The sequence below is a fragment of the Zootoca vivipara genome, chromosome 6, assembly GCF_965207765.1.
Source record: "Zootoca vivipara chromosome 6, rZooViv2.hap1.1, whole genome shotgun sequence".
Lineage (NCBI taxonomy): Eukaryota > Metazoa > Chordata > Lepidosauria > Squamata > Lacertidae > Zootoca > Zootoca vivipara.
This window is the reverse complement of record NC_142589.1, coordinates 52,012,934-52,027,268: the sequence shown is the minus strand read 5'-3', so window position 1 is coordinate 52,027,268 and position 14,335 is coordinate 52,012,934. Positions and strand designations below refer to the sequence as shown.

At 43.7% G+C, this 14,335-nt stretch overlaps 1 protein-coding gene across 4 annotated transcripts in view; it reads left to right on the top strand.

Annotated features, from left to right (window-relative positions):
• Positions 1–139: 139 nt before the first annotated feature.
• Positions 140–14,335, top strand: part of RSPRY1 (ring finger and SPRY domain containing 1) — a 36,078-nt gene continuing 21,882 nt past the window's right edge. The window contains exons 1-3 of one of the 4 annotated variants that reach the window (XM_060275892.2): positions 141–395; positions 5,273–5,350; positions 12,519–13,013. In XM_060275892.2, the coding sequence (XP_060131875.1) occupies positions 12,667–13,013 (347 nt within the window). In that variant the 5' untranslated portion in view covers positions 141–395; positions 5,273–5,350; positions 12,519–12,666. Of the gene's footprint in view, positions 396–5,272; positions 5,351–9,847; positions 9,963–12,518; positions 13,018–14,335 lie in introns of those variants that run through there. The other 3 variants (XM_088672143.1, XM_035117527.3, XM_035117528.3) reach the window with 3 other exon arrangements.

Below are 14,335 nucleotides of genomic sequence, written 5' to 3'. Positions count from 1 at the left end.
GGGGTGGGAAGGTACAGGCGGGCGCTTAGGATAGGCCAGCCTCCCTCCGAACGGCGTGGGCGGGGCTTCGCTCCTAGCAATTTGAGAATGGGCCGCGTGAGTGGAAGGCTACGAAGAGGGGGGCGTGGCTAGTTGCCTTGGGGATACGGAGCGAGGAGCGGCGGCGGCCTAGCGGGGAGGTGGGCGGAGCCGCGGCGCGCTCCCTCTCGGAACGGGGAGGGTCCGCGGAGGCCTCTTGCTCTGCCGCCGCCTTTCCTTCCCGCCGCTGGCTGAGGAGAAATAGGCGCGCGGTGGCACAAAGACGCCGCCCCGCCACTGCCCGCCGCCAATACGGCGCTTCTCTTCTGGCCTTGACGGGCTGAATGGAAGGTGGCAGCCAGCGTGGAGTGGCCGAGGTGAGCTGAGGGGAGGGGCGCCTGGCGGGGAAGGAGAGAGAGGGGAGGGGGCCGGGGAGGAAGGGGCGGGGGGAGGGCAGGGCCTGATCCTGATCCTGATCTTGAAGTAGGAGCGAAGAAAGGGCCCTGCGGGTGGATGGGCGAGTGGGGAGAAGCCCAGCGCACAGGGGATGATAATTTCTCTTAAATTGTTTTTTTAATATTGTGTCTTAACTCTGTAACCCGCCCCAAGGTTTAATTCATTAATTGTGACAATGATGAAAGTCCTCGCAGTGGGGCTGAGGGTGGGAAGGAGCCTACATTTGTACAATGCCTTTGTGCGTGTGTGATCTATTTAATCGCTCTGTCTCTCTATGATAACAAATGTGCATAACTGATCCACACATGTGTATGTATGCATATACATATATACACAGGTGATAGTGACACAAGTGTTTATATACATATCATACATATGCAAGGTCTTACATGATTTTAGTATCTAAAATGGGTGACTAGCCCTCAGATTGGGGACCTGATCTGCTCTCCCCACCACCACCACCACACTCAGCAGTTTTTTCTCTCCCTCCCCTCCCTAATTTGAGTGGTGACAGCAAAAAGAAAACTGGGACTAAAGTAGATGCAGTACTAAAGTGGGTTGAGCCTTGTGTGCCTGCAAATCCTCAGGCTTTTCCTCAGGTGTCAGATTGATGGGTGTAGAAATTGACAGTTGTTTGGTATGGATTACCTGAGAAGGGGTGGCTGTGTGCGTGAGGGTGCACACACTTACAAGAGTGTGGGGTGGCCACACCCACCACTGCCATGCAGCCCTCAGAGGGTTGGCCGAGGGTGAATGTGGCCCTCAGGCCAAGAAAGTTGAGCCACATCTGACTTCCATGATAACACACATGCATGCAATCAATACATAGTAGTATTGTTATTGCTTACATTAGGATAACAGCTTTCTGAAGGGTAGTGGTGTTGGACTGTTGCAGAAACAAAATAGCCTTGTGGTACCTTTAAAGACTACCAAATAGTGTTGCTGCAGCACAGTGATACCCTCTAAGGTGTCGTTTGCGATGATAACGGTAATCATAATTATGATGTCATTAATAACAGTGAGGAAAGCTACTGTTTTAAGTGCAGCTCTTTAGGGCACTTTGCATGCATTTATCTCAGTAGGCAGGTAGCATTTGACAGCTCAGAGTCCTCCAGGACAGCAGCCCAGAAGGTCAGAAATGCTGGCATTGACACGGCTGTTATTTAACAGCACCCAGATAAATGTTTTAAGGGAGGGCGAGTCCCCTTTCAAAGAATGCATTGAAATTTGGTCGGGGGGGGGGCAGGGTATAACACAGAGTAAAATATCCCTTCTTACAAATAGACTCCCTTCTGTGAAATATGGCTTTCTAGTGCATACACATTAATACTCTTTCCCCTAGCTAGCACATTTACCTGGGTTCTGCTTCATAGTAGCAGTGTTAATACTGACATTTCTTGCCTCTGGGTTGCTGTAGTAGAGGATTGTGAGCTGCCCAGTTTCCTCCTTCTGAAGGACTGCCTACTTTGCTTTGCTTAGAAAAATTATGTGAAATGGTTTGAATGCTCTAAAGCACTATAAAGTAGCAGCAGTTATTATTTGTAATGATGTAGCTATGGACATTGATGCGGCTTATTTAGGCAATGATAATGGTCTTTATCATTTTTGTGCCTGAGGTTTAAGAAACGGGAATCTTTGAATGTGCAGTATCTGCCATGGGAGGGGGTGAAGCAATGTCTTCCAGCACAATGTAGCTGTGGCTTACCCTTCGCTAGTTCAGCACACCTGCCTACTCCTCCTTGCTTGCATGTGGAAGAAGCAAACCATGAACCCAGGCTGCATAGTTTGTTTCACTCCCAACAAATCGTCATCTGTAGCCTAGGTTTGTTCTTGGCTTGCTTGGTATGTTTTGTTGGAGCAAAGTAAATCACAGTGATCGCTGTTTTTTTATGTAATACTAAACCAGGGATCATGGTACTGTATACCGTAGTTCCTCTGCATGCTGGTAGGAAGAAGATAAACAACATTCCACATGGACCTGCTCTTTATTATGATGCGTGAGCTGGGCCAAGCTTAAATCTGTGGTGATTACCATTTTCTTCTCAGTTTCTTCCTCCAGTATGAAACAAAACTAAGCTCACTTTCACCACTCCTCTGTCCCAGTGATAGGTGCAACCAACTGAGTGAGGCCGATTGTTGCTCCTCAAGGAATATCCACTCCTGCCACTTTTCTGTTGCCAGACATAATAGTGTGTTGAGTACAGAGGGGGGGAAAGCATGACTTTTACTAGCCCTTAACCCTCTTTGCTAATATTGATTTGTTTGTTTGTTCACTTGTTGAGCTGTATTTTTAAAGTTATAATTATGGTTTTGAGTTTGCTGCATTCTGTTGGAAGTGTTTTAAAATAGAGGGTTTTGTTTGTAATCATGTTGAATGATAACTTAAAATTTGAATGAATGAATACATGGATTGGTAACATACTGTGTAACAAGGATGGGGAGTATGTGGTCCAACCATTCACCTTGCTGGCTAGAGCTGATGGGTGTTGGCAGCCACCCTAATCTGGAGGGCCACAGGTTCCCTATCCCTGCTATATAATCTTGAATACGTCTGTCTAGAAAATGAGATTTCCTTAGAGTTTAAAATAGTAGGTTGGAGACCTGGGGATGTACTGGCGATGAGTAAGAGATTCCTGGGGACCACGGAAAACTTGAAATAAAATGAGGAATGGCATATATGAGATAGCCTGGGGACAGGAATCTTCCTGTGAAGATAAGATGATACTGGTAAGCCATGTGGAGGTTGTCTGCTAAAATAGGGTGGGGATGAGGGAGGACGACAGGCACTTCAGGTTAGAGTGAGTGTTCTGCTGTGTGATGAGCCAGGCAGTTTCTAGGGGAGACACAGCTGATTTCCTCTCGCTTTTAAGATTAGTAATTCCCAAATCGTATGTGTTCTTTCATAATTATAGAAACCTTTTTGAGAGCCCAGAGTGCCCACCCACATAAAGAGACACACAGAAAGCAGTCTGCATGATCCATTGAAGGGAGGCCTCTGGCTTTCCGTTTTCCACCTTCTGTGGAGGTGGGTAATTCTGCCTCGTCTTTGTTTGGATCATTCAGCCACTTCTGATGCTGCAGAATTATCTACCTCCATGGATTGCTTGAAGAGGTTGGTTGCCTGTTGCATCCCTCCACCAGTCAGTTCCCTGGGTTTGCCGCCTGACTAAAAGCAAGCCCAGAGGCACAATTCTTGCAGGAATATGCTGCGCTACAGGTAGCGTAAATCTTACTCTAAACCTTTTGAAGTTTGATGATTAAATGTGTTTCTTCATTTTAAACTCAGTAAAAAAAATGTACTTCTATCATCAAGAGTTTAGAAATTCATTCTTTAGATGAGCAAGGCTATTTCTGAGGGAGATTAGTGGCTGGCTGCCTAGAATGGTAGGGGCAAAACTGTGTTCTGCTCTCACATTTTATGAGACGGAAGGCATGCTGCTCAGAGTTTTGAATGGTGCCTCACTCTGCACATGATGCTAAGCTTCATGCTAAACCATGGCTTCACATCAATGCATGGTCCCCAGGCCTCTAGTGCTACTGTGAGCTAAGCCATATTTTGGCTTGGCAAGTCATCTGAACTGGGTTGGTGGTTTGTCTTATTCCAAACAAAATAGTTGAGTGAGATTTTTTATTAGTTTGTCTGGAGCATGCCTTCTGCCCCTCATGTTGGGTGTCCTGTTCCTTGTGAGAGGAACCCTCTCATTCAATTGTGATGTGTGAACAGAGTATGCAGAGGGGCACTGCATCCTTCCTCATAGATTCTTCAACTATTCACATCCTTGCTCCAAACACACTTTTCACCTATAGTGATATATCGTGGGAAAGCATCATCTTTGTTAATTAGTCTGAGGAATGCTCTCTGCTGATGGTTATGAATAAAGTGGGGCAGGGTTGGTTGTACAGTGGGGAGAGTCCAGGATATAGGCCCAAATGAGCAATATTTGTATAAATAAGGTTTCCAGTCTATATCTTCTTGCTCTTGAGTCACAGGAACAACTTTTTAGTCATGCCCACTAGTTTGGTTTGGTTTGGTTATTTGACCAATAAATTGTGTACTGTGTTAGGGCTTCCCCTGCCATTACTTGAATAAATAAGAACTTAACAATTGCTCAGACAGAAGCATTTTTGCCATAGGGACTGGGTGGTCCATTGGCCTGGGCACAATTGATCAGTTCGATATGCAAATAGATTCATAACTCATAAAGCTCAGACTGTGTAGTTGGTTTTGTAGCCTGTGGAGCTACTACACCTTAAATGACTAGGGGGAAGGGTAGGAAATCCATCTTCCTGCCCCAACCAGGATTAGCATTGAACAAAGCTGTAGTGGTGAAGCTTGACCTAATAATAATAATAATAATAATAATAATAATAATAATAATAATAATAATTTATACCCCACCCATCTGGCTGGATTTCCCCAGCCACTCTGGGCGGCTTCCAACAGAATATTAAAATGCAATAGTCTATTAAACATTAAAAGCTTCCCTAAACAGGGTTGCCTTCAGATATCTTCTAAAAGTCTGGTAGTTGTTTTTCTCTTTGACATCTAGTGAGAGGGCGTTCCACAGGGCAGGTGCCACTGCCTGGTTCCCTGTAACCTGGCTTCTTGTAGTGAGGGAACCGCCAGAAGGTCCTCGGCACTGGACCTCAGTGTCTGGGCAGAGTGATGGGAGTGGAGACGCTCCTTCTGCCTGCACCTCATGAGTCTAGCCTTTGCCCAAGTGAGTCAGTCACTTGGCTAGAACCTCCTCCCATTGAGGAAGCTATCACCTGAACTTTCTTTCCTGGTCTGTTTCAGCTCCTAGCAGTTGGTGCGGTGCCGGAGATTGTGTGCCCTACCCCTTTGTATCAGCTGCCGACATTGAGGATAAGTGAGGTAACTTATTTTTCACCAATGCATTACTTCTTTCTAGTCAACTTTCCAGCATCATTCAGATACATAGAACTCTGATGACTCATAACAAACCAGTGCTTGGAGGCTAGATGCAGGCCAGTAAATTGAGGGTGAATCCTGAGAAGACAAAGATGTTGTGTGTTCTAAACAGCTGAATCTAGGAGGTTGGAGATTACCTGTTCTGGATGGGGCTGCACTCCCCTGGAAGTAGCCGGTTTATAGCTTGGCGGTGCTCCTAGATCCACTACTGCCCCTGGAGGTTTAGGAAGCCTTGGTGACCTGGAATGCCTTTTTTCCAGCTATGGCCCCATTTGGACCAGTGTACTCTACAACCTGATACTGTTCAGACTGGACTATTGCAATGGGCTCTGTTTGGAATCCCTTGAAGACTATTTGAATACTTCCACTAGGCAGAAATGCAGGTCCAGAAGAGGGCGCTCTCTGTGGCAGGCCCTAAATTATGGTGTTTCCTTCCTGCAGAAATGTGTCTGGAGTATTTATTGTACAGCTGAAGATGCACCTCTTAACCCTGAGTTTTAATTCTTCTTTGTGGGACATACCTCTTTTGTTGAATTTATATCATTCTGCCCTGTTTTTTTGTTTGTTTTTTAAATGGTTTTACTAGTTTTATAATTATAGCAATTTTATCCATTTTTTTAATTGTATGTTGTATTGTTTTAACTCTCTCTGAGACCTTATGGTGAAGACTAGGTAAGAAATTAAATCAATCAATTAATTAATTTCCCCACCTTTTCTTAAAAGTATGTCATATGATTGTGACCCCAAACTTGAGAATTAGCTTCCATAGGAGATTTAATGAAATTATAATCTTCTAAACCTTTGAGCTCCGTTTCATGTTAATGTGTGCCTGGTAATGTGGAATGATTTGCATAAGGAAATTTTCTAATGCCCTAGACTAGAGATGTAATTCTCTTGCTTATTTTACTTCATTTAGAAAACAAAGTTGGCGAAATGGCCAAGTTTTCCTTACATTGTGTTTGCTGTACTTGTACTTCCCACTTCCAGGACAAGTACTGCAAATACATTTCTCCATTTAAGAAACCCCTCTGCAATTATGACCTACACGTCAGCAAACCCTAAGTTTGGATTGTGAATCAAACTGATGCCAATCATACATGAAAAATGATTTGCAATGTTTGCTTACCATATGTGCCCCATTTCTAGGAAGTAGGATTTGAAGAGAGTAACCCCAAATATAATCTAAGATTTAGACTGCACCATTCTTGGCCATAAATCAAATGAATAGTTGGTGTTTTGTCAGTAGGTCTAATTTTTGTTTTAAATGGAGGGTCTGGGGAAGCTTGTACATGGGGACCATTGAGTCTCCATGGGGGCCATTAAGTCTCCAAAACAGAAACTTCTCAGGTGCCAATTGCAAAGTTATACTTAGAAAAACAAAAATTAGGTTCTTATAATTGCATATTACTGTTTGGTTTTTAAACAGTAATTTTTACACTTTGGAAAATTGTCAAGCTCTTTCTGATTCAGGCAAGTTTAATAACAGAATGTAAAGAAATTACTGGCATAGTATGATAGTGAGGTTTAACCAGACCCCAAATCCAGTTTACACATGGGCATTCTTGTTTTCTTTGCAGAAACAGTCAAGCCACATTTTCTCTCTCTTTGAAATGCAAACAGTATCTCTGTCTTAACTTTTTGTGAGTTGGTTCTCTTGGAGCTATGGGTTTGATGTATTTACGATGGGTGAGGAAAAAATCCAGCTATTACTGAGTTAAGACTGGAAACTGAAAGGTTGAAGTCATCCCTGTATTCAACTTTGGCTTCTTGGCAAGAATTCAGAGTGGGCAGGGTTTTTCCACAATGAGGTGATTATGGTTGAGTTTAAGGAAACACTTGAGGCTGTGAATCATTTATTCCTTCCCTCCTTACTCTAGAGGCGCCTGGGCTCAAACCATTTCCAGCCAAAGTTCTTAGCTCTGCCGAGTTGTTTGGACCAGGAAAATTTGGTGGGATGATCATATACTGTAGATGTCGTACGTTACATTGGAGAACATGTTAAAATTACAAGCGTGGATGTCTTTTAATTGGAGACCTTCCCATAGAAATAGTGCCTGTGGAGCAAGCCTGTTCAGCTTTTTATTTCAGGCAGTGCACAAGGGGAAATGTGCATTCTACAGTTAGAATGGTTCAATAAATTAAGGAACCAAATTTGCATGCTTCATATTCTGTTGCAAGTGGTATACACCTGTGTTTGCAGAAGCTAGAATTCTGCACTTTTTAATATTACGAATTGGAATATAGGGGGAGGCTAGCTATTCAATAAGGAGACTGGGTTTTTTCACAAAGGGTGGTGGTTCATTCCTAGAGTTTCTGAGAAATTAAGTATTGTGCAGAAAAATCAAGTTTTCTTATAAGTCTTTATTTTGTTACACTGGCTCATAGTAGGCATTCTGTGTGTGTGTGTGTGTGTGTACGCGCTAAGAAAATGAGAGTATCAGGTGTCAAAAGGTATTTATTTCTAGTGTTGTGCCTGGAGCCCACAAAAATAGAACTCTTGCTGGAAGAATTTGTGTCTGATGCAATCAGTTGGCAAACATGTTGCTAAAAATACATGTACTGTAGTACGTAGTTAACAGAGAGCAGCTGAAAGAGGCTGGTAGTTGGGAGTCCTCGTGCTGCTTCCTTGATTCACAGAACTAGCAGTAGCCAATTCTTGTTTTCATCAGTATTAGCACTTCCCAATGTGTGTGTTCCTCTGATAAGCAGAGGTGACCAAAAGCATGCTGGCTATTTGAAGGGAGTTCTTGAACTGTCTGACAGGCAGACCAGGCAAGGCCTGCTGATAGTAGGGCCAAAAACCGTTGCTATGTCCAAATTAAAGCTTGGAAGTTGCTTTTTTCCCCCTAAGTTGTACTGTGCAATGCTTTCCAGACCTGTGAATGATACCCTTGGTTCCCGACGCATTTCTTGGCCACTAACACACTGGTTTGTGCATACAGCAAGTTACAGCAACTACTGTACCGTATTTTCCCCCTCTATAAGATGCCCCCATGTATAAGATGCCCCCTATTTTGGGGGACTCTGATTTAAGAAAATGGGGGGAGATCTATCCGTGTATAAGATGCCCCCCTAATTTTGGTCATTATTTTTTAGGGGGGAAATCATGGAACAAATATGGTATGTAGGGCTGTGATTTTATTGGCTGATGGTTTGGAAATTATTTGAGCGAAATTAAGGCTGCTATATTTCTAAATTTCATAAATATATAGAACAGCACAATTTTATGTGATGTAAGTTCCCGTATACATAATGGGTTGTATCCAGCATAGCACTACATGAACAAAGTGCATTGGATGGACGGTGTTTAACTACCTTGTCTCATCAGTGCAAGGATTTCTGCTTGCGCAACAGAATGTTATGCCCCCTCCCACTATTCTAGGGTTTCCCCTAACACTCCTGAGCAGATTTGGCAAGGCCACAGGGCACACGAGGGGGAGGAGGCAGGGAAGTCTTATTATGCAAACAGAAATCCTTGTGCTGATGAGACAAGGTAGTTGAACGTTATGAGTGCATTTTGTTCTCTTACAGAGGTAAAGTAACAAAATAAAAAAAAATCCTTCCAGTAGCACCTTAGAGACCAAGTAAGTTTGTCATTGGTATGAGCTTTCGTGTGCATTTCTTCAGATACTGTTCACTGAAACAGAAGTCACCAGACCCTTATATCTGGTGAGAGGGTGGGGAGGGGTATTACTCAGAAGGGTGGTGGGAATGGGAGAGGTAGAGTAAGTTTAGAGCTGATAAGGAAATGTGTTGCATACACTTCAGTTTCTTCCCCTGCTCCCCATGTCTTTTCACACGGGACTGACTCACAGCTTCCACATTGCCAGAAATGTTCTGTCTCTGTTAGGGGTAGGGGGATATGTGGCATATGTGAAACAAAGCATAAACGAAAAGCTAGAAATTGGCTGGCAGTGCTCTTTATAGATTGATGTACTTAAGTGAAAAATACAGAAAAAATACAGGCTTTGCCTCTGCAAAGTCAGTTCAATCAAATTAGCTTTTCTAACTTGTATACAGTATATCCAAAGTGCATTAAGGTGGTGCGACAGCTGAGGGTTACATAGACTGTTTACTGTGAGCTGTAAGATGGCTGGTGCACACTTGTTTATGTATTGAGTGCCCAACAGAGCAGTTTTGCTTTCTGTAAGGGCTACTTAACTTCGCATTTGCAGCTTATCTTTGTTTTTGCAGCATGTGTAGAACTTCTTTTTCAGGAAAAATAGCCTGGCAAACTGAGGAGAGTGATAAGCTCCCCCTTGTTAGTTGAGAGTCTCCATCCCAAGTACATAGTGTGCTAATTCACTGGTTTTACACCATGAGCTGGCTCCTCATGATTTTAAGAGAAACTTGGACATTGTGCTTTGAAACCAAATTATGCATGCTGTTGTACAGCCTGTATCAGTTTAGGAAAAAAATAAGGTAGAGGAACAACTTTAATAGGCTTGCATCAGCGTACCTTCATCCTAGGTGCACAGTCATTTCATGGGTTGTTGTAAGTTATGAAGTTTCAAGATGATTGACTTGATGCTTCAGCCTCTAGGAATCTGTGAAGGTGAGTTCCTCCCCTTCTGCCTAACACACTGATGTGCTGGATGATCTAAATATACTGACTTTCAGGCTGTGTGATTATATATATCAGTCATAGATGAGAATGGCATATCTCATGTATGATGACCATCGCTTACTTTCTGTATTTAATCAGTAGAGCATTTATTTTCTCCCAATAGAGAGTGGTAGAAATTCTAACTGTAATCAACAAGTGAAAAATTAGTTCTCATTCTTGTTTAGAAACAAGTTATTTTAAGAGTTTTAGATTTTATTTGCCAGCTCCAAATCACTCATAGTAATTCCTTAATAATTCGATATTAGAATAGCTTTATAGGTGGACAAAACAACAAGACAGGCATGGAACCTGCTGTCACATGAGTGTACAGTATTGGCATGCAAAATATCCCAGGTTCACTTCCCAGCATCTCCAGGTATCGCTGGGCGAGATCTTACCAGAAATTGTGAAGAGCTGCTGCCAGTTAATGTAAGCGATCCTGAGCTATATGGACCAATGGTCTGACTTGGAATAAGACAGTTTCCTGTGGAAAGCTTGGGTTTTAGTCATCACGGGGCAAATGTGAGTTTTCACATAGATTAGTACTTCCTACACCTTACTCAGGCTGGTTCAGGTAGGCTAATCATCCAGGTAAATTGTACCTTGTTCCATTAAACTGTAGTTTTCATATTATGACTAAGCTTTTATAAGTGGTGGTTTCACAAAAGCAGGTTATTTTGATAGTTACAGCTATGCCACTCGCAATATAGCGGTGTGAATTGGTTTAAAGGAAGAAAGGACCAACCTACAGTATGTGGAAAGTTCAGCTCTCAGTATCACTCTTCCCTGTTGTTGTTTTTTTAAAGATTTACAAACATCTTACATTTTTTAATTAAGCCAGTTGATGCATTCCAGTCATTCACTGTGGAGGGCCATGTGTCATGAAGTCATGAAGTTCCATCTCTTCCTCCTTTTGCCACCACTTGCTCAGAAGAGCTTTATGGTTGCCCAAATATGGCAGCCAACTTAATGCCAGTGCCAGCATCTGGCTTACTTTTGGGAGGCAAGTTCCGAGCCCTCCACCATCCCCATCACTCTCCTCCCTCCACTGGCCTGGTCTTATTTATTTAAGGTGTTTCTATGCTGGTTTTCAGACAGACACAAAACAGTTTATATAAACATTATTACAATAATAATAACTATTTTTTAAAAAAAAAAACAACAACAACCAAATGCAAAAGGCAACTGTTTGTTTAGAAGAAGCTGTTACTGTAACTTCTTTTCTACTCTGCTGCAGAGTGAGTGGTTCTGCAAAGATTTCCTGGGTGACAGTTGGAGGAGAGAGGGGCCACCACTGGGAGCTGGACCTGGGCAGCTTACCAGACTGTGGGTTTCATCTCCACTCTCTTCAGAGCAAGATAATTCTTCATAGACCTTTATGTGCCATTTTCCCCATCGGTTGACAAGTTGCCATTGACTGGGCAACTTGAATTGTGTGTGGGGGGGGGGGGGTTACTCCACTTTTTGATAGTTAGGTAACATTTTTATTTTTGGTAAGCTGTCTGGAATATCAGAATACAGTAATACCTCGGGTTACGAACGCGATCCGTTCCGGATCGCAGTTCGTAAACCGAACGCGATGGGCAGCGCCATTTTGCGCATGCGCAGACCGCGCGCGGCGAAAACACTTCCGGGTCTGCGCAGTTTGTAACCCGAACTGTTCGCAAACCGAGGTGTTCGTAACCCGAGGTACGACTGTACACCTGTTTTTAAATAAAGCATAGTAGTAGTGTTTATATGGAGGGCTAGGCAGAAATCCATAGGTGTCTGGCTCCTCGATTTATTTATTTATTTTTAATGTCCACTTAGTAAACTGATCCTTTTTTCTGTTTTTTTTACTTGAGGCTGGCTCCTGGAGAAACAGAAATATTTTTCTAGCTGGCTTTGGACTCACAGAAAGGAGTGGGAAGGACTTTACTACTGGTTGCCTCAAGAAACCTCACATTGATCATTTGTTTTAGGATGGTGGGGATCTGGATGCAGTTTGAGCCTCCCCTAGGAACTGTGTGTACATGCATCTCTCTCTCTCTCTCTCTCTCTCTCTCTCTCTCTCTCTCTCTCTCTCTCTCTCTCTCTCCTTCCTCCCCCCCCCCCCGCTTCAGTTTACTTTGAGAACTCTGACAGCATGTCAGAATGCTTCAGGTTGGGGACAAATTGGAGAGAATTGCAGTTGATTAGCATTTTTGTAGCCCTGGGTATCTGAACGGGACAGAACTGCAGTATTGGGTGCCTTAGCAGATTTGAGGATAAGAAGCAAGTTTTTCCTCTTTGTGGTATCAGCTGTAGGGTTTCAGGCAGGGTTGGGGAACCTGGCTGGGATGGATGGGAGTTGGGAGTCCACCAGCATCTGGAGGGTACAGGCTCCCTTTCTGGTGCAGGGCACGAAGGTATGCCAAAGGGGAAATTAGGATTGTTTGCCTGCTTGCAAAGGAGCTTGTTAGCTAGCCACATTATTTTACAATTTCAATCCAAGTTGATGGGCTTGTATTTTTTCTTACCCTCCAGGCCTCCTTTTGGATGACCAATGTGTATCTTCAGTGATGATGCCAGACACTAACCCAGCCATTCCCTGCCCATTCCAGTTGTTACAGACTCATATGACGCAAAAGCTGCAATTCAGGATCCAAAAAACATTGCTTTTAAAACTGTCTAGATGATTGTCGTTGCTTTGGTTGTGTTCTATGCAAGCAGGAGCCTTCTCCAAGGTTTACGGCTGACCCTTGAACAGCACATTCCCTGTTTGCTGCAAACCTTGGGGGCTAGCAGCATGGGCAACTCCTGTGTTTGTCGGGAAGACAGTGGGGTAGAAGACAATGCAGAATCCAGAAGTCGCCAGACAGAGAACAGCAGAGTGCCTGTATCGGACTCCAGGAGCCACCCGAGGGACCCAGTGAGGCCCCCCCGGCGGGGACGGGGGCCACATGAACCAAGAAGGAAAAAACATAATGTGGATGGATTAGTACTTGACACGCTAGCAGTAATTCGGACGTTGGTAGACAAGTAAGTACTTCCTGAAGAGAAATAATGCCATGGGTGTACCTTTCCTTCTCTTGTAAATTGCTGTGCTGCGATCTGTGGAGACTGCTCTAATGTCCCCCTCCAGTGGCATAAAAGTGGACAACTTTGTGTTGGAATTGGAAATGTCTACAGATGTTTCTGGAACAATCCATGAATAAGACAGTAGATTCCTCTTGGTTTCTCCTCGCAACACTTGCGCTTTTTGAATACCCCTCCAGCAGTTCATTTTGACATCCAAAGTTTGTTTCAGTGAAATTCAACTCGGTCCTGTAACCTTACACTGCCTGATTCCGTTGAGTGGCAGCCACTGCGATGCCTACACCAGTCGTGGGAGGAGAGCCAAATGGCAAACTGTCTTTATGTCATGTTGAGACTTCTGCAGTTTCAACAGACACAAAAGCAATATACAAGATGCTGCCTAAGGTCTTTGAAGGCCAGAGGTAGTTCTGCCACCTTTGATGGCAGAAGAAAGGTTTCCTCTGGGACGGAAGGTGACACCCTGATGGTGCTAGTAAGTGCTGTTGGGATTTGTTAACCAATTGGACTTCCTTAAACCAAATTCCCTTTGTGTGTTGGCAGTGGATTGTAAGATTGGGCAGTGCATGCTAGGGAGGCAGTTATTTAGGGAGGCTTTTCTCTGACCCCTTTCCCAACTCAGCAGTTGAAGATGTCTTCATGGAGAGGTGGGTGGCAGCAACTTGTGCTTGTCCCCTGTCTTTGAGTTGACATGCTTCTGCAGAAGCATGCATTGGAGTGGTCTGTTGGTCTGCCCCTTCCAAAACTCCAGATTGAAAGGAGTTTAAAGGAGTAATAGACATGAAGAGCAGTATAGAATTTTTATTTTTATTATTTTTATTATTCATAGATAATAAGGCTCCCAGTGGCTACCAGTCATGATGATACTTTCAGAATCAAATAAAGCCCAATTTTGCCCATTGCTTGGAATAACGGCAAGAAATGGCTGATTCCCTTATCCTGCTTGTGGACTTTCCATAAGCATATGGCTGAGCACTTTGGGGAAACAGGAATTGGCTTGGTCTGGTCCAGCAGGGCTGCTCCGGTGATCTATGTGCTGTGCCAATTCTTACAAATGTTTACATAATGGTTAATGATGAGTGGAAAGATTCTGAGTAGGGTGAAGCAATAAAGCCACTTTCAAAGAAGTGATGCCTGGGTGCATTCTCTGGTGGCACAGCTTGTGATGTTGGCTCTGGATATCCCTGTTGAACCATGAGCACATTGGGAGTGGTCGGGGACAGCGGGCTACAGACAGGCAAAGGAAGGAATATCCCAGGCAAGCAAAG